Here is a 20,708-nt window from a genome sequence, read left to right on the forward strand (position 1 = left end):
TGACAGAATGTCTGGATGTGTAGTAAATTAAAGTTACCAGTTGCACCTGTAGTTGAATTTGACATGTAATGATTGAGTTAAATGTGTTCTAGCCCTTTAGGGGTTCAATGACAAGGCTTTAGACTTGTGGGTTTTCACAACACTCTCATGTTTCACAGGGTCCTCCAAGAAGTACACATTCATCTGTAGGAAGGGGAAAAGAAGGTGAGACATGGTTTGACTCTTCACATAAAAAGTGATGAGAATATTTGGTTTGAGATACCGCTCACCTAACTTTGTTGACTGGGGAGGAAGCACCACAGAGTCAATCATGTTTCTTGTTTCATCTCTTTCCTAGTTATCCGTCACCATGAGTACGGACGCAGAGATGCAAGCCTACGGCAAGGCTGCCATATACCTCCGTAAATCTGAGAAGGAGAGGATGGAGGCACAAGCCACGCCCTTTGATTCAAAGAACGCCTGCTATGTGACAGACAAGGTGGAGCTGTACCTTAAGGGTTTAGTCACTGCCAGGGCCGACGGGAAGTGTACTGTAACAGTCACGAAACCTGACGGCAGTAAGGAGGTAAGTCTGATCTGAAAAGTATTCAAGTTCAAGTTTGTGCAATCACTCTAATTCTTGAAAAGTCAACTAAGTGCAAAAAGAAACTTCCAATGTTTTTTGTAAGCAGAATATAAACTTCAAAGACATCAATTTTAATGCTGCTATTTAAAAATGATATGTAATTTCTCATGATGACTAGTCAAGAATCTCCAGTTATGTGTCAGTGGGTGATAACAAAGTAGTTGGATTAAATGTGGATATATATTTTTTAAATGATTAAACTTGAGCAAAAAGTGAGCAAAAAGCATTCAGTCATGTCCAGTTTGATCTGTGTTGTAATCTAGATTTCTGACTGTTTCAGGAAGGAAAAGAGTTCAAAGATGCAGACATCTATGAGATGAACCCCCCTAAGTACGACAAGATTGAGGACATGGCCATGATGACCTACCTGAATGAAGCCTCTGTGTTGTATAACCTCAAAGAGCGTTATGCAGCATGGATGATCTATGTAAGAAACCTGCACATACAAACACACACACATGAACATAATAAATATACACATACAGTACTACACATAAATGAATGGTAGAAACCAAAACAAATCAATACAGTAGACCCACATCAGTTTACCAAAGTACACCCACATCCTCACATAAATCCATGTAAATGTCAATCTGACTTTGTTAATCTCCTAAATTAATTATGCTTTCATCCAGACCTACTCTGGGCTCTTCTGTGCCACGGTGAACCCCTACAAGTGGCTCCCTGTGTACGACGAAGAGGTTGTCAACGCCTACAGAGGGAAGAAGAGGGTGGAGGCTCCACCCCATATCTTCTCCGTCTCTGACAACGCCTTTCAGTTCATGATGATTGGTACGATATCTCATGGATGTATGGATGGATAGTTGGATCAATCAATCACATTTATTTATAAAGCCCTTTTTACACAAGCAGATATCAGAAAGTGCTTATACAGAAACCCAGCTTGAAACCCAAGACAACCTAAGAAAAGACCTAGAGAGGAACCATGCTCTGAGGGGTGGCCAGTCCTTTTCTGGCTGGAGATTATAGGAGTATATGTCCATTAAGGCCATACAAGATGTTCAAATGTTCATAGATGACATGCAGGGTCAAATAATTATCACAGTGGCTGTAGAGTGTGCAATAGGTCAGCACCTCAGGAGCAAATGTCAGGTCCTCCTCCGAGAGAGAGAGAGAGAGAGAGAGAGAGAGAGAGAGAGAGAGAGAGCGAGAGAGAGAGAGACAGAGAGAGAGAGAGAGAGAGAATGCTTAAGTTCATACAGGAACCCAGCTAAGACAGGAGAATTTCACCGGACTTAAAGGTCGAGACCGAGTCGTCGTCTCTCACATGGATAGACAATCCATAAAAATGGAGCTCTATGGATGTCCATAAGTGTATATAGATCTCAAAGTCCATAAGTACTAATGGATGGATGGATGGACAGATGGATAGTTGGGTGTAAAATCAAATCAAATCCAATTCAAATATGCTTCAGAGTTTTCTCATCTAGGTTAGAACAATTTGCTGGAAAATGTTCCAAAATTAAATTCATGCGCATGCAATAATGTACCCAAAATGTTGCTTGAGTATGATAAGCAATGTGTTTTTTGGTTCCAGATAAGGAGAACCAGTCCGTCCTGATTACGTAAGTTGCTTACTAAAATGTCACTTGAGGAAGTATTTCTATTGTGGTGTCACTTGGTGTGATGAAATACATGACATTATGAATGGATTAGAGCATCAGGTTATGTGTAATAACGAGTCGATGAAAGGGAATATTTGTTAATGATTTACTTATGTTAGAAAACAGGTATTTTTCAATGCTATTTCTTAGTGAAAGACAATCTGACACTCAAACATGTAACTAAAACCCCTCTTTCTCTGTCATATAAACCAGCGGAGAATCCGGTGCAGGAAAGACTGTCAACACCAAGCGTGTCATCCAGTACTTTGCCACCATTGCAGTGTCTGGTGGCAAGAAGGAAGCAGACCCCAGCAAAATGCAGGTAGGTTGTTCTTATGTTTGACTTTTAATCACATTTCAGTTTGGTTTTCTGAGAAAACTTTTTTTCCAGCTGTGAATCATGTTCCAAGAAATTTGTTCAAGTCATTGAGAAAAACAAACTTTACCACTTTTCCCGTTTCTGAGAAACTTGTGTTTGTCTCAATCAGGGGTCTCTTGAGGATCAGATCATTGCAGCTAACCCTCTGCTGGAGTCTTACGGTAATGCCAAGACAGTGAGGAACGACAACTCGTCTCGCTTTGTAAGTATGAAGGGCATACTGTGGAAGTTACCTCATATTGGAAACATGTATTTCAGTAGTTCCCTTTTGTTAAATCAATAGATGTCCAACAAACTGTAACATTTAAAGGGGTCTATCAAAGTAAAATGTTTATTTATTTTTATTTGACCTATTTATAACCCCCATGCTCTACTACAGGGTAAATTCATCAGGATTCACTTCCAGGCTGGTAAACTGGCTAAAGCTGACATTGAAACCTGTGAGTTGGTTTTGATTGTTTCTCAACACTTTCCTAAATTCACACAGATTATTTTTAGGAGATCATATCATCAAATTTGATTTCATCTTTTCTCTCTCTCTCTCTCTCTCTCTCTCTCTCTCTCTCTCTCTCTCTCTCTCTCTCATCTCTCAGACCTGCTGGAGAAGTCCAGAGTGTCCTTCCAGCTGCCCGATGAGAGAGGCTACCACATCTTCTTCCAGATGATGACAGGCCACAAACCTGAGCTAGTTGGTACGACAAAGTAGAGTTTTAGGGGAAATTATTCCCACCCCCATCTGTGGAACTTGTTAAAAATATTCATATTCCACACTAATAATACTATTACAATGAGTACATCCAAGGTAACAAGGCATCTAGACATGGGTCAGGTCTCTGGGAAATATCTATAAAGTAATACACTGTGATCCACAAGTCTCAGTCTCCTCGTTTGATGCTATTTATTATATACTACATGTATCCTTGAGTTTATCTATTGAGTAAAGGAGGGAGAGATACTGAAGTTAGAACAGCAGAATTCTAAGAGATTTAACAGACAAGCTGTTCTCCGTTGTCCACAGAATTGGCGCTCCTCACCACCAACCCCTACGACTTCCCCATGTGCAGCCAGGGTCAGATCGCTGTGGCCAGCATTAATGACAATGAAGAGCTGGATGCCACAGATGTGAGTCAAACAAAGGGTTAACCAAACTCTAGATATGGAATGGATAGGACCACCATACACACTGAATGCACTGTGAAATTCCAACTTGCTACGAATTTTCATGTATTTTTTGTTTGATTCTAAATGCCATGTGTTAGTCTAGTGACTCCCCATCCCGCATGCGGGTGCGTAATCATCGCCTGACACGAATTAGCATAACGCAACAGACATAAATATCCCTAGAAAATATTCCTATTCATGAAAATCACAAATTAAATATATTGAGACACAGCTTAGCCTTTTGTTAATCACCCTGTCATCTCAGATTTTCAAAATATGCTTTACAGCCAAAGCAAGACAAGCATTTGTGTAAGTTTATCGATAGCCTAGCATAGCATTTTGTCCAGCTAGCAGCAGGTAACTTGGTCACGGAAATCAGAAAAGCAATCAAATTAAATAGTTTACCTTTGATGAGTTTCGGATGTTTTCACTCACGAGACTCCCAGTTAGATAGCAAATGTTCCTTTTTTCCAAAATATTATTTTTGTAGGCGAAATGGCTCCGTTTGTTCTTCACGTTTGGTTGAGAAATCGCCCGGAAATTGCAGTCACGAAAACGGCGAAGAATATTCCAAATTAGCTCCATAATATCGACAGAAACATGGCAAACGTTGTTTATAATCAATCCTCAAGGTGTTTTTCAAATATCTATTCGATAATATATCCATCTGGACAATTCGTTTTTCAGTTGGACCGATTGGAGTAATGGCTACCTCTGTATTTTACGCGAGAATCTCTCTGGGAGCATCAGGTGACCACTTGCGCAATGTAGCCGCTTACGGGTATTCTTCAACATAAATGCGTAAAACTACGTCACAATGCTGTAGACACCTTGGGGAATACGGAGAAAGAGTTATCTGGTTGATAGCATCTTGTCCTGACAAAATATCCCGTTTACTACGGGAATGTTTTTTTTCCCCAAAAATGAAAATACTGCCCCCTAGTCACATTAAGCATGAACGTAAAGGAACACTTCATTCCTTCACACTTTGCCTTGAGGCACATACATTTAAGACATCCACAAGAGAGTGCCACTATGTGTCCTGTGGAACTGTGTAAAACTAATTTTGTGCTGCCATCTACTAATGTGTTGGCCAAGAGTAAAATCTATCCATCCCATTCGTTCTGGAGTGAGCAGCACAGAACTGTAGCGTAACTGACCGAACTACCGTTCAGTTCATCACTGTTGTACTTCCTCTTTAATTCCAGGAAGCCATTACAATCCTGGGCTTCACTAATGAGGAGAAGCTTGGAATCTACAAGCTGACAGGAGCTGTAGTGCACCATGGCAACTTGAAATTCAAGCAGAAGCAGCGTGAGGAGCAGGCCGAGCCAGACGGCACAGAGGGTGAGTCCCACTCACAGACACTCAGACTCAGACTCATACACAAACAGCTATTTGAGAATAAGCAATTTATATAATGATACAAAACAGTGAAGCTATAAGACAGTTTTATACGGCAATAGTTCACAATCTATATAGTTAGCTCTACGATATGACTCCTATCTCACTCTTGTGGAAATATTCTGTCTCAGAGACAGGCCCCCTTTGTACTTTGCCATCAGCCACAAATACAGTTGCACAAAGATCATTCTGATCCATAACACATGAATCACTGCTACTAGGGCACTTTATGAAACGTACTAAAACGTGGTCAAGTCAAATAATTAGTCCCTCATCTGGAACGGTGATCACTCACATGTTCCACACCACCTAGAATACATATGGCCTTGAACAGGGAAGATAAAGAATACATGTTTAATCATTTTCTCTCCTTCTCCACTTTCCGAATCATACTTTAAACTACTGATAAATGATCCCATGCTTCTTGAATATATGACTTGAATTTAAGACTCACACACAGACACTGGCAGAATTTACATCTAAAGACAGGAGTGTATACATGTACTACATGTCAACATATAGTATATTCATATGATATTTCTAGCATTAACTTTGTCCTTGTCTTATACTGTCGCCAGTGGCATGTTAGTGACACATCAGTATCTCAATTTCTAGTCTAAATGACTAAATAACATTTCAAAGTGTGCAGACCCCCACAATCAACCTAATACCCCCAAATAAACCATTTTGGACAATCCTAAATCAGTTACAGGTAACGGTTGACCACCCCTCCTCCCTTCCAGCACTCATTCTTCTGGCGTCTCTTTGTTTTCTTCTTAAGATAGCGTTGCAGTTTATCCTCACGATGGTACACATGGAACTCATGCCTGTCAATGTGGATGGCCCTTGATAATGTCCCGATTTCAATATCCCCAAGCAGACGAAACTCTCACCTGAGAATCACAACTGTTCAAACCATTTCAAATGTCAAAGAGAATTACAACTGTTTGCAAATTGTCTTATGCTCCCCCTCATATCGGCAACCTCATGGCAGAGTTACAAGGCCAGGGAGTCAGAGAACAGCAGACCAAATCTGGTGAAATGTGTATTGAAGTCAAACAACAACAGCAATACACTACTTACTAGCATTTACCAGCATTTACATATTATACTGAAATCTCACCCAGTGTCTCTAGCCTTTGAGTGATCAGGCCTCACCAGAAAGTCAGAGCAAAGGTCATTCAACACCATTAAGTGAGTGTTATTTCCCCTTTCAGAAGAACACGAGTTATCAGTTTCCTTCAACTAGGACATCTTTCCGAGTAGGAAAACCCTCTCAATCACTACTGTAATACACATGGATCACTCTCAAACAATGTTCTGCTTTTAGCCCTATTGTAAGGTTGAGAAACATGCAAAACAAACATGATAACTTTCTCCTTATTGGAAGGCATTGTTTTCATTTTAGTCGAACAATGTTACTCTTAATAAAGAAGGATTCGTTTACATTGAGTGTTCGTCTTTAGTGGAGAATTTCCATTACAAAAGTCATGCAGGAGAGTTTTTGGAAACCAAATTCCAAACTCCAGAAATGATTTGAAATTATGAATATGGGAGAAAATCAAAACCTAACTCACAAAGAAGTTAACAAAACTATTTTGTCAGTGTGAAATCAGAAACAAGTGATCTTGTGTCCCTGAGTCTGTTGTTGTTGGTTCTCTCTCCAGTGGCTGATAAAATCGCCTACCTGCTGGGCCTGAACTCAGCTGAGATGTTGAAAGCTCTGTGCTACCCCAGAGTGAAGGTCGGCAACGAGTATGTGACCAAGGGACAGACTGTGGCTCAGGTAAGACTGCCAAACACAGCATCTAACATTTTCTGAGCACCGTAATTATTTTGGGGATGAGTGCATTGCTTAAAAAAAATTGTGATGCTGTTTATCCCAAGGTCTTATCACCAGACATTGTCAGGACCCGGTTACGAACTCAGGTCTCCGGTGTGAGAAACAGTCACTTAGTAAACTGAGCCACTAATAGTCAGCAGAACCCAGAAGATGAGGCAGACACAGCAGTACTAGAGACGGTGATTTAATAAAGAAAAAAGGAAAAGATCTTCAGGCAAAAATATAAATCCACAACGTCAAAAGTAATTCCAAGAGAAAAAAATGTATATCCTCCAAGACAAAAAAATCCACAAAACCAGAACCTCAAGAAAATCCAACTAGTGAAACAAAAGTTCACAACATGGCTGGGTGCTAACATACAAACACAGAGCAAAGAACTGAGGAACACTAAGGGTTTAAATACATTCAAGGGAAATGAGGCACAGGTGCAACTAATAACTAGAACAAGGGAAAAACAAAAAGGGTCAAAAGAGCACAATGGGGGCATCTAGTGACCAAAACCTGAACAATCCTGGACAAATCCTGACAGACATGGTCAATAGCTAATGTATTAATTTGAGGTATTATCATTGCAGGTTAATAACTCAGTCAGTGCTCTGGCCAAGTCCATCTATGAGAGGATGTTCTTGTGGATGGTCATCCGTATCAATGAGATGTTGGACACCAAGAATCCAAGGCAGTTCTATATCGGTGTGCTTGACATTGCCGGGTTTGAGATCTTTGATGTGAGTATGAGACCAGAACAAGACAATTAGTTGTGATTGAGATGGATTACAGTCTTGTATGATGAAATTATCCCTTTTCAAATTCCATCAACAGTACAACAGCATGGAGCAGCTGTGCATCAACTTCACCAATGAGAAACTGCAACAGTTTTTCAACCACACCATGTTCGTCCTGGAGCAAGAGGAGTACAAGAAGGAGGGAATCGTCTGGGCCTTCATTGACTTCGGCATGGACTTGGCTGCCTGCATTGAGCTTATTGAGAAGGTAAGATGTCTGTGAGGATTGTAATGGACCGCAAAAGCAAAGATCATAGTGAGCCCTGTGTGAGACATTATCACAGTGGTACAACGTATCTGACTGTTGAGAACTCAATATGTTTCCTATTATGTGATCTGTAATCTGCAAATAGAATGTTTACTAAAGGAATGAATGCGATCCTAAATGGAAATATCACTAATTTGATATACATCTATTTTCGTGAAGCCATTGGGCATCTTCTCCATCCTTGAAGAGGAGTGCATGTTCCCCAAGTCTTCAGACACCACCTTCAAGGACAAGCTGTACGCCCAGCATCTTGGCAAAACAAAGGCGTTTGAGAAGCCCAAGCCTGCCAAAGGCAAGGCAGAGGCCCACTTCTCCCTGGTGCACTACGCCGGTACTGTGGACTACAACATCACTGGGTGGCTGGAGAAGAACAAGGACCCCCTGAACGACTCAGTTTGTCAGTTGTACGGGAAGTCAGGAGTCAAAATTCTGGCTGCCCTGTATCCCCCTCCCCCTCCTGAGGGTAAGACTGGCATCACGTCACAATATTTAACTAAATACTAGTTATAACTCAAATGTTCTTTAAAGTCTTAGAATGTATCACAATTTCTCGTTTATTACTAGGTTGATTTACTCATAGACTTGGTTAATTTAATCATGTAGTAGGTCTTATTTAACATAATCTCATTGGCAGCATTTGCCTCTAGATAAGTGTGAAGTTAATCAGAGATGATCTGGTTTATAATTAGTGTGTTTGCTGAAGACAAGACCACTCTAGATTTCTTACATAATCTTCTAATTATTATATTCATTCCACCCGCTCTAGGAAATGTACTTTTCTAGTTATCTTTTACTTTTCCCCATTTTAACAGATAAAGCCAAGAAAGGAGGCAAGAAGAAGGGTGGTTCCATGCAGACTGTGTCCTCCCAGTTCAGGGTGAGCTTTTGAAATGTGTATATTCAGTCCTTTAAAAGGTGCATTGATTATCATAAATGATGTCTGAGAAAATGGTTTGTAACCCTCTTACAGGAGAACTTACATAAGCTGATGACCAACTTGAGGAGCACTCATCCTCACTTTGTGCGCTGCCTGATCCCCAACGAGTCAAAGACTCCAGGTACAAGAAATATTGAGTTAAATATGTCATCTTATCAGTACAGTATCAGTGACCTTAACGATCCCAATCTATAACCTGTTTATGAGTATTAAAAGAGACTTGTTTTGATTTACCAGGTCTGATGGAGAACTTCCTGGTTATCCACCAACTCAGGTGTAATGGTGTACTAGAGGGTATCAGGATCTGCAGAAAGGGATTCCCCAGCAGAATTATCTATGCTGACTTCAAGCAGAGGTACATTCACACACACACACACACACACACAGAGAGAGAGAGAGAAATGATTGGCACTCTTGATAAAGATGAGCAGAACAGACTGAATCAAATAACACTGATACTGAGCTATATTGTACGGTCAAACATTTGTGACAATATTAATATTTATTTCTCAGAGAAAGAGATTTTGTTCAACAACTCATATTTAATTTCAAGATAGGGTTCATCATTATTGGCACCCCTGTTTTCAATACGAGGACACTGAGTCTTTTTCTAGAATGTTGTATGAGATTATAGATCACAATGGGAGGGATGTTGGACCCTCCTTCCAGAATCCTTCAAGATCCTTGATATCCATCGTCTGCACTCATGGACGGCCCTCTTCAATTCAAACCACAGGTTTTCAATGGGGTTCAAGTCTGGAGACTGAGATGGCCATAGTAAAATATTGATTATGTGGTTGATGAACCATTTCCTTGTGGATTTTGATGTGTGCTTGGGGTTATTGTCTTGCTGTAATACCCACCCGTGGCCACGTTTCAGCCTCCTGGCTGAGGCAACCAGGTTTTTTGCTAAAATGTCATGGTACTGGGTAAAGGTCATGATGCCGTTGACCTTAAAGAGTCCCCCAGGTCAGTTGACGTTAAGTAGCCCCATAACATCAGAGATCCACCACCATATTTTACAGTAGGTTTGGGTTGATTTTCTTCATATACATATTTGTTTTAATCCAAAAAGCTTTTAGACCAGACAATATAGCTCAGTATTTGTGTTATTCATGTTAGACAGTCTATTTTGCTCATCTTTATCAAGGGTGCCGATCATTATGAACCTCACTGTATAACCAACCAACCAATTACAACTTGGCATATTTTAAAACTGTCCTCTCATTCAGGTACAAAGTACTGAATGCCAGTGTCATCCCTGAGGGCCAGTTCATGGACAACAAGAAGGCTTCTGAGAAGCTGCTTGGGTCCATTGATGTGAATCACGAGGATTACAAGTTTGGACACACCAAGGTCAGTCAAAAACCCCCAGTGAAAGCTGACTGGAGAGATTTTATATGGTCCGGGTTTAAGTATAGAAGAGAAACTAAAGTCATTATCATGTACATTGTGTTAGAGTGGTATGGCTGCAGTTATCTGTATCTGTGTACATTATTAATATACAACTGTACAATAAGTAACAACTTAGAAACAACCTGTCACATGGTTTGTTTATAACAGTTGCAAAGCTTATGTTTAAATCAATCTAGTGGTGTTGTTCCCCTTTCCATTCAATCCATTCTATCTGTCACCATCTGTGGTACCATTGACCATGTTAACCTGTGTCTCAGGTGTTCTTCAAAGCCGGTCTGCTGGGTGTCCTGGAGGAGATGAGAGATGAGAAGCTGGCCGCTCTGGTCGGCATGGTCCAGGCTCTCAGCCGTGGATTCCTCATGAGGAGAGAATTCAGCAAGATGATGGAGAGGAGGTGAGGAATAGTAGACATCTTGGCAAAGCTTTCTGTCAACCACCTGTTCAACTGCCATTTAAATGTGTGGTATTTACCCATTCATTCTTGAAGTATATAAAATGCTTATTGAGCTTAACATGACTGACCTGTCTGTCCTTGCATCTACACGATGTCTCTGAATTTAATAGGGGTCACATTTCCCAAGCCCAATTCCTCAGCTGTAAACAAACAGTGGTGTGGGGTCCCATTTGGTTGTTCTTCGAGTCACAGAATGTAGCTTTAAGCATGTCACTCACCATGCTACTGTATCCTTTCTGTTGAACAGAGAGTCTGTCTTCGCCATCCAGTACAACATCCGCTCATTCATGAATGTCAAAACCTGGCCATGGATGAAGTTGTATTTCAAGATCAAGCCCCTGCTGCAGAGCGCTGAGACTGAGAAGGAGCTGGCCAACATGAAGGAGAACTATGAGAAGATGAAGACAGATCTGGCCAAGGCTCTGTCCACGAAGAAGCAAATGGAGGAGAAGTTGGTGTCCCTGACACAGGAGAAGAACGACCTGTCGCTCCAAGTCGCATCTGTGAGTGAACAACTACCCTCGTATGGGCACATTTACATACACATGAATACACACACATATGAACACACTGTAAAGTATGTTGCTGACTCACACATTTTTATTGCCCATGTTATATATTGTATATATTTCATGAGTGTCTATTAACTTGCTCTGACCTTTTTGACAAAAGTGTATATTTAGTTTGGTCGCTGATATTATCTCCTGTTCTGAAACCAGGAAGGAGAGAGTCTGAACGATGCTGAGGAAAGGTGTGAGGGGCTCATCAAGAGCAAGATCCAGCAGGAGGCCAAACTCAAAGAGACGACCGAGAGGCTGGAGGATGAGGAGGAGATCAATGCTGAGTTGACTGCCAAGAAGAGGAAGCTGGAGGATGAGTGCTCTGAGCTGAAGAAGGACATTGATGACCTGGAGCTCACCCTGGCCAAAGTGGAGAAGGAGAAGCACGCCACTGAAAACAAGGTCTTGTGTCTTACCATAGACAGTCTAACCAAGCAATAATCAACTCAAAACATAGTTTAACATAAATGGAATTGAAGTTGTATTGTGGGTGCAGGAAAGATCAAGACACAATAGTAGAATTTCAGTTGAATGGTACTCCCCACATTCATTGCATGTTCTGCTCCCCCTCATTTATGACTTCCAATCAGTACACTGGCATGGTGAACACTGCCATCTAGTAGTGTTGAATCTATAGTACAGTCATTGTTGATGCAGTTCTAATCTAAATGCCACAAATGCCATATATATTAAACTAAATCTCCCCTTTATGGTGAAGTATAATTATGTTGTGGCCATTTACAGGTTAAAAACCTGACAGAGGAGATGGCGTCTATGGATGAGAGTGTTGCCAAGCTGACCAAGGAGAAGAAAGCCCTCCAAGAGGCCCACCAGCAGACACTGGATGACCTGCAGGCAGAGGAGGACAAAGTCAACACTCTGACCAAGGCCAAGACCAAGCTGGAACAGCAAGTGGACGACGTGAGTGGAGTTTAACATTTTGGCCATGATAGTATGTAAGATTATATTATCTTCAGTTGTTTAGATTTTAACAATATACGTGTTTTCATCTTCTAGCTTGAGGGTTCTCTGGAGCAAGAGAAGAAGCTCCGTATGGACCTTGAGAGATCCAAGAGAAAGCTGGAGGGAGATCTGAAACTGGCCCAGGAGTCCATAATGGACCTGGAGAATGACAAGCAGCAAGCTGATGAGAAAATCAAGAAGTAAACACAAACAAATGAGAACAGTATTACCTGCTATAATGGTTGTTTTTGGCCAATTCTTGTAATTATGAATTAGCATTTCCATGGAGATTCTTAAAAGCAAAGTGAATGGTATAATACTCTCCCTTTACACTATCAAACCAAAACCAACTCTGCAATCAACGTGTTTGTGTTTCTTAGGAAGGAGTTTGAGACCACCCAGCTCCTCAGCAAGGTTGAGGATGAACAGTCTCTGGGAGCTCAGCTGCAGAAGAAGATCAAGGAACTCCAGGTACAGTACAGGATATAAGCTCCAGTACAGAAAAGCACAGACTTGAATCATTTCCTTAAAAACATTATTCTGGAAGCAGACATTTTTCCAGGTGGCTTCTGACAGCTGAGTAGGTTGGAAGATGGTGTTTCTTAACATTGAGGTTTTGGTTCCTTAATGGGACACTGTCTGCTGAATATATTAGTGTAACTGGCTTCGTATTAAACACATTTATGCAAAATATACATACTATTATAATTTTGTGAGGTTCAATTGTTTCAACTGTATTGTAGTGTTCATCCCCCTGCTCCTACCCCTGTTCTAGGCCCGTATTGAGGAGCTGGAGGAGGAAATTGAGGCTGAGCGTGCTGCCAGGGCTAAGGTTGAGAAGCAGAGGGCCGATCTCTCCAGGGAACTTGAGGAGATCAGCGAGAGGCTGGAGGAGGCCGGAGGCGCCACTGCTGCTCAGATTGAGATGAACAAGAAGCGTGAGGCTGAGTTCCAGAAGCTGCGTCGTGATCTTGAAGAGTCCACCCTGCAGCATGAGGCCACAGCCGCCGCTCTGCGCAAGAAGCAGGCCGACAGTGTGGCTGAGCTCGGGGAGCAGATCGACAACCTACAGCGCGTCAAGCAGAAGCTGGAGAAGGAGAAGAGCGAATACAAGATGGAGATTGATGACCTCTCTAGCAACATGGAGGCCGTCGCCAAGGCTAAGGTGAGTAGAGATGTTTTGATCAAGCAGAGTTGAGGAGGGTCAACTACATTACCATTCAAGTGAACTGAAGTTGACAGGAGTCACATATATAAAGTAATGATGGAACATGCTTCACTAACAGGGCAATCTGGAGAAGATGTGCCGTACTCTTGAGGACCAGCTGAGTGAGCTCAAGACTAAGAATGATGAGAATGTTCGCCAGGTCAACGACATCAGCGGACAGAGGGCCAGACTCCTGACAGAAAATGGTACCATCAACAATGAACAACAAGCCAATGCTTTCCTTCAGTAGAACACAACATGTATTAGGGGCTATATCTACATAGTTTCTACTGTACTATTCACCACCTAACATTGCCCTATGATACCTCAGAATCCATATTCAATCTTAGAAAACAGTGACCCTATTAACAAGATGTCCCTCTGTCCCTGCAGGTGAGTTTGGCCGCCAGCTGGAGGAGAAGGAAGCCCTGGTGTCTCAGCTGACCAGAGGAAAACAGGCCTTCACCCAGCAGGTGGAGGAGCTGAAGAGGGCGGTTGAGGAGGAGGTCAAGGTAAGGGACCCAAGATGGAGAGTTTAGAGCCATATCTTTACATAGACGGTGACTACACCACCCTCAGACTCCTAGTGTCTCTCCATCATCAGACTCTTCTACTGTCTCTCCACCCTCAGAGACTCCTACTGTCTCTCCACCCACAGAGACTTCTACAGTCATTTGTTTGACTCTCTCTCTAATCTGTCTTTGTCTTTCTCTCTCACAGGCTAAAAATGCACTGGCCCACGGTGTTCAGTCTGCCCGCCATGACTGTGACCTCCTGAGGGAGCAGTTTGAGGAGGAGCAGGAGGCCAAGGCAGAGCTGCAACGCGGCATGTCCAAGGCCAACAGTGAGGTGGCTCAGTGGAGGACTAAGTATGAAACTGATGCTATCCAGCGCACAGAGGAGCTGGAGGAGGCCAAGTGAGTCGCACACAACAGAAAAACTGTTGATATGGTGTGGATGGTGAGGGTGGTAGGGGGCCTTCTGGGGCTCTGACAAAATGTTACATCAATATGTATTGAAACATATGTATCACTCCATAAAACCAACTTCTGTTGTCCAACAGGAAGAAGCTGGCCCAGCGTCTGCAGGATGCTGAGGAGACCATTGAGGCGACCAACTCCAAGTGCGCCTCCCTGGAGAAGACCAAGCAGAGGCTGCAGGGAGAGGTGGAGGACCTCATGATTGATGTTGAGAGAGCCAACGCATTGGCTGCCAACCTCGACAAGAAGCAGAGGAACTTTGACAAGGTGAAAATGAATAAACCTATATTTTTTATCAATTGTATAATTCTTTCTTATTTCTAATTTAATAACGCTTCATCTATGACTTCTCATAAAAATTTCATGGATTCTCCTAGGTTCTGGCAGAGTGGAAGCAGAAGTATGAGGAGGGCCAGGCTGAGCTGGAAGGAGCTCAGAAGGAGGCTCGCTCTATGAGCACTGAACTCTTCAAGATGAAGAACTCCTACGAGGAGGCTCTGGATCATCTGGAGACTCTGAAGAGAGAGAACAAGAACCTGCAACGTGAGCATTTGACAGCAGTTCTATTTTGCTCATGTTTCATTAGTGTTTTAAAAATGGAAGGAACTGCAATCATCAAAACTACTATTACACCATTTCAGAAATGTCATGTACAGTATCATTTGTATATATCGTTTTACTTGTAGTCGCTCTTTTAACAACAGTAGGAAGTTGAGCGCAATTACATTTGTAGGACCATATGAAATGCTGTTAATTAATTAACAGTTATGATTCAATATCAACTTCAGTACATTGGTGATATCCGCTGAAAATTCATGAGTCTAAACTGCTCCTGTGTGTGTGTGTGTGTGTGCAGAGGAAATCTCTGACCTGACTGAGCAGATTGGAGAGACTGGCAAGAGCATCCATGAGCTGGAGAAGGCCAAGAAGACCGTGGAGACAGAGAAGTCTGAGATCCAGACCGCTCTGGAGGAGGCTGAGGTACAAACTACAGCTGTTTGATGGGGAAAGTACTGTTACACTAGCCAACACCAGCTACAGTCCAATGATCCCTGTATTGGAGTTTATTGTAGTCATATATATTTAATTCCTACATCCAAATGTATTGAACACAATTGGCCTGACTGCCTCTTGTTTGTCCAGGGCACACTGGAGCACGAGGAATCCAAGATTCTGCGTGTGCAGCTGGAGTTGAACCAGATCAAGGGTGAGGTGGACAGGAAGATCGCTGAGAAGGACGAGGAGATGGAGCAGATCAAGAGGAACAGCCAGAGGGTGGTTGACTCCATGCAGAGCACCCTGGACTCTGAGGTCAGGAGCAGGAATGATGCCCTGAGGGTGAAGAAGAAGATGGAGGGAGACCTGAACGAGATGGAGATCCAGCTGAGCCACTCCAACAGGCAGGCCGCCGAGGCCCAGAAACAGTTGAGGAATGTCCAGGGACAGCTCAAGGTAAAGGGACTGGGACATCAGGCTCAAATACATGAACATGGAGAGGGATTTGTTTGTGAATCTGTAGAAAAGAATAGAACAGAGGAATTGAATAGAGTGGACAATGCACTGTAGAAAGGTAGGGATACTGGGGAAATTCTTCCCAGTGAACATTTCTATCACCCATCCTATCACCTCTACTTCCATAAGTCCTAATGAACGTATGTCATTGTGAACCCCAGGATGCCCAATTGCACCTTGATGACGCCGTCCGTGTCGCAGAGGACATGAAGGAGCAGGCAGCCATGGTGGAGCGCAGAAACGGTCTGATGGTGGCTGAAATCGAGGAGCTGAGAGTTGCTCTGGAGCAGACAGAGAGAGGCCGCAAAGTGGCTGAGACTGAGCTGGTAGACGCCAGCGAGCGTGTTGGACTGCTGCACTCCCAGGTATGGGTCAAAGCCGTTTCTAATGAAACTGAACCAAGCATACAGTTTAAACACACCTGTATTGGACAATCCTTGCTTTGAGAGTTGAATCATTTCAGCCTTGTAAGTTCTCTTTAGAGCTAAACAAACCGTCTTGTTTCCTCCTTCAGAACACCAGCCTTCTGAACACCAAGAAGAAGCTGGAGACTGACCTGGTGCAGGTGCAGGGAGAGGTGGACGACATCATCCAGGAGGCCAGGAATGCAGAGGAGAAGGCCAAGAAGGCAATCACTGACGTGAGTCCTTGAATTACATCAACTTAATTTGTCCCTAATGGCCAATGGTAGCTGGGCTGGTTAAGAACAACAAAGATCTGCGAGGGACATTATGATTGGTGCATAAATTAAACAAACTACTATTCCAGGCGGCCATGATGGCTGAGGAGCTGAAGAAGGAGCAGGACACCAGCTCTCACCTGGAGAGGATGAAGAAGAACCTGGAGATCACAGTCAAGGACCTGCAGCACCGCCTGGATGAGGCTGAGAATCTGGCCATGAAGGGAGGCAAGAAGCAGCTCCAGAAACTGGAGTCCAGGGTGAGTTACCAGCAGGGTGGATTAGGGTGGATTGAAAGACTGATTGCTGGAAATGTATTTGATCATGTAAAATACAGAGGAGAATTATGTAATGACTTTCTCTCTCATTAACCCACCTAGATCAGGAGTTCCCAAATGTCTTTGTATCAGGAACCCCTTCATAATATCAGAACCCAACTCTTACTTTAGAGGGAGATGTAAATATTACCCACACAGTTTTACTATGACTTCAGCAGTGCATGGTCAGACTAATGGAGTCTTGGCTGCTGGGAAAGAACATAAAAACATTACTCTCTAGAAAATTGTGCTTTTCCACTCGCTTACCTTAACAATATATTTATGTCGGTGCTTCTGTCTTGCTGTGGACTCACTTGGCAAACTTCGCAATCCCCCATAACAGAAGCAAACTCATAACATTAAAAGAGGCGCATGGCGGCCTCTATTGGCCATACGGGTACTGCAACATGCACTGCTAAATGCACGACAAAATCGGTCAAAAAAAGAAGAAAAGAGTCCTATATATTATAACTACAAGAAGAATTTACTATTAAAATGATCATTGTTGGAATAGTGAGCCTCCCAGTATCCCTGTGAGCCTCCCAGGCCCATGTTGTACATCTAGGGGTTAAGAACATAAACAGTGGATTAATAATATTACATTGTATTGTATTGGACCTTCTAATCTTGTTCCACAGATCCTCGGTAGTTTCATCTGTTGTTGCTAGCAATATTCATGAACAAATTTAAATGTAAATTCCACTTGGGAACCACTTGGAAAAATACATAGTGAAAGACAACAATTGTGCCTCCTTGACTGGGTAGAAGATTCATCCTGTTTTACAAAGATTTGTTTCACCACCTCAAACAAATGCCTAAATGTATTTGTTCCACAAAGGTGCGTGAGCTCGAAACTGAGGTGGAGGCCGAGCAGAGAAGAGGTGTAGACGCTGTCAAGGGAGTCCGAAAGTATGAGCGCAGAGTCAAGGAGCTCACTTACCAGGTAAGAGAAAGTGCATTCTTTACACTCTTAACACTTACAAGGACATGTTTGTGTATAAAACTATACTGACATTGATTCTTTGCTCTTCTCTCACAGACTGAGGAGGATAAGAAGAACGTTGGCAGACTTCAGGACCTGGTAGATAAGCTGCAGATGAAAGTGAAGGCCTACAAGAGGCACGCTGAGGAAGCGGTGAGTCACTGACAAAACTTCATGTCCATACAACTTAGTTTGAAGTGTTGCTACAGCAACAACACATCAGTCAACAATGACAATTGGCAGTGTAAGTAAATGCTGATGAAATTATGCAAATTTCTAAATGCCTCCTATTCATTACCAACTTAAAGGAGAGGGATTGAATATGAATTTGCTGAACCAGGGGCTGGTCTAGTGATCGTGCTGGAGGCAGTGGTTTGATCCCCTGTTCTGCCACTCACTTCCTCTGCTGTATCATCCAGCTCCCTGTATACATTGTTATCCTAAAAACGGAATATTAATTTGCTACCTGAAGCATCAAACTTTAAATGCTGATGTTCTGCTCTCCCTCTCTTTTCCTCACCCAGGAGGAAGCAGCAAACCAGCACATGTCTAAGTTCAGGAAGGTTCAGCATGAGCTGGAGGAGGCTGAGGAGCGTGCTGACATCGCTGAGACTCAGGTCAACAAGCTCAGAGCCAAGACCCGTGACTCTGGAAAGGTACAGAACTGCTGCTAAACCTGTACCTGACTCATGTTCAGATATGACCACATCACCACCACCTATGATTCAGTCTTCTCAGAGGTCAATACAGACCTTTTACACTCAACTGTATTGAAGATCTCTAAGAAGAACATTTCAGGAAGGGCTAAACAATCTAATGAGAGTAATTCAGTTGGTACTTCAACATCAAATATCCAAGCGGAGTACTGAGCACTAAAGACTTGATCCATTATATTCTATCCATATATTTTTCATGTTGATTATTATTACTGATCCATTATATTCTATCCATATATTTATCATGTTCATTATTATTACTGATCCATTATATTCTATCCATATATTAATCATGTTGATTATTATTACTGATCCATTATATTCTATCCATATATTAATCATGTTGATTATTATTACTGATCCATTATATTCTATCCATATATTTATCATGTTCATTATTATTACTGATCCATTATATTATTTATTTCTTCTTACAGGGAAAAGAAGTTGCTGAATAAACAAGACCAAAGTATTGAAGATCAAAGTCTTACCATTTTCCTGTGATGCATAAAATATGATTTTCATGGTGAAATGTTGAGCATTGATTAAAAACATGTGGATCTACATACACTTCCTTTGTGACTGTGGATTTATTACTCAGAAAACAGCTTTTTAATACCATTAAAATATTGTCCTTTAAATAATGGAGCAATCTGGGATTTGAACAACAATGGTGGTCACCCCGAAAAAGCAGTCCGTTTTTTGGGTAAACAGATGAGGGATGAGCCTGGAGAAATGTAACCACTTTCAAATTCTCAGACTGAGCTTCGTCACACTTATAGATTTCAATGTAGTTCAGCCAGCCTCTGCAGTTAAGCTGCTTCTTTCTACAAGGTTGCTGGTAGATTGCCGTTGGAAATAATGACTCTAGTGGGTAAAAATCTGACATTGGCTAAATATGCAATTATTAAAATATCAATCGAGCCTTACCACCAGGAGTTGATTTTGCACTTGTATTTATTATGGATGCCCATTAGTTCCTGCCAAGGCAGCAGCTACTCTTCCCAGGGTCTGGTAAAATGAAGGCAGTTATACAATTTTAAAAACATTACAATACATTCATTACAGATTTCACAACACACTAAGTGTGTGCCCTCAGACCCCTACCACATATCTCCGACACAAAATCTGTTATCATGTGTGTGTATGCATGTGTCTGTCTGTGCCTTTGTGTTGCTTCACAGTCCTCACTGTTCCTTACTTAACCTTTATTCAACTAGGTTAAAGAACAAATTCTTATTTACAATGACGGCCTACACCGGCCAAACCCGGACGACGCTGGGCCAATTGTGCGCCGCCCTATAGGACTCCCAATCACGGCCAGTTGTGATACAGCCTGGAATCGAACCAGGGTCTGCAGTGACGCCTCTAGCACTGAGATGCAGTTTCTTAGACCGCTGAGCCACTCGGGAGCCCCATAAGGTGCATTTTCATCTGTTTTTAAATCTGATTCTACTGCTTGCATCAGTTACCTGATGTGGAACAGAGTTCCATGTAGTTATGGCTCTATACAGTATGGTGCGCCTCCCATAGTCTGTTCTGGACTTGGGGATTATGAAGGGACCTCTTGTCTTGTGGGGTATGTATGGGTGTCTGAGCTGTGTGCTAGTCGTTTAAACAGACAGCTAGGCACTTTCAACATGTCAATACCTCTCACAAAAACAAGTAGTGATGAAGTCAATCTCTCCTCCACTTTGAGCCAGGGAGAGATTGACAAGCATAGTATTAACGTTTGCTCTCTGGGTACATCTAAGGGCCAGCCATGTTGCCCTGTTCTGAGCCAATTGCAATTTTCCTAAGTCCCTCTTTGTGACTGAACAGTCGTCCAGGTGCGACAAAACTAGAGCTTGTAGGACCTGACTTGTTGACAGTGTTGTTAAGAATGTAGAGCAGCGCTT

General features: G+C 42.3%; 1 protein-coding gene across 1 annotated transcript; it reads left to right on the top strand.

Moving 5' to 3' along the window:
- The first annotated feature begins 337 nt into the window (after window positions 1-337).
- LOC115123417 (myosin heavy chain, fast skeletal muscle-like) lies at window positions 338-19,380 on the top strand. The gene is made up of 39 exons (XM_065000990.1): window positions 338-565; window positions 906-1,052; window positions 1,261-1,417; window positions 2,184-2,211; window positions 2,464-2,572; window positions 2,739-2,831; window positions 3,009-3,069; window positions 3,223-3,321; window positions 3,648-3,751; window positions 4,999-5,137; window positions 6,862-6,980; window positions 7,613-7,762; window positions 7,857-8,027; window positions 8,247-8,550; window positions 8,900-8,964; window positions 9,058-9,145; window positions 9,262-9,379; window positions 10,257-10,380; window positions 10,698-10,834; window positions 11,142-11,397; window positions 11,614-11,856; window positions 12,199-12,375; window positions 12,472-12,617; window positions 12,798-12,888; window positions 13,193-13,582; window positions 13,704-13,830; window positions 14,018-14,136; window positions 14,345-14,541; window positions 14,688-14,871; window positions 14,982-15,147; window positions 15,461-15,585; window positions 15,748-16,056; window positions 16,278-16,481; window positions 16,631-16,756; window positions 16,885-17,055; window positions 17,951-18,055; window positions 18,152-18,247; window positions 18,619-18,750; window positions 19,248-19,380. The coding sequence occupies exons 1-39, from the start codon at window positions 350-352 to the stop codon at window positions 19,266-19,268; spliced, it is 5,814 nt and encodes a 1,937-aa protein (XP_064857062.1). The 5' UTR covers window positions 338-349; the 3' UTR covers window positions 19,269-19,380.
- Window positions 19,381-20,708: the final 1,328 nt, after the last annotated feature.

Source organism: Oncorhynchus nerka, linkage group LG15 (assembly GCF_034236695.1).
Source record: "Oncorhynchus nerka isolate Pitt River linkage group LG15, Oner_Uvic_2.0, whole genome shotgun sequence".
Classification (NCBI taxonomy): domain Eukaryota; kingdom Metazoa; phylum Chordata; class Actinopteri; order Salmoniformes; family Salmonidae; genus Oncorhynchus; species Oncorhynchus nerka.

Bases quoted from the DNA above. Each gene is read 5' to 3' on its own strand.
- LOC115123417 (XM_065000990.1), top strand. From the start codon at position 350: ATGAGTACGGACGCAGAGATGCAAGCCTACGGCAAGGCTGCCATATAC. The intron at 9,380-10,256 runs GTACATTCACAC...CCTCTCATTCAG, and splicing joins TATGCTGACTTCAAGCAGAG to GTACAAAGTACTGAATGCCA. The intron at 18,751-19,247 runs GTACAGAACTGC...TTCTTCTTACAG, and splicing joins AGACCCGTGACTCTGGAAAG to GGAAAAGAAGTTGCTGAATA.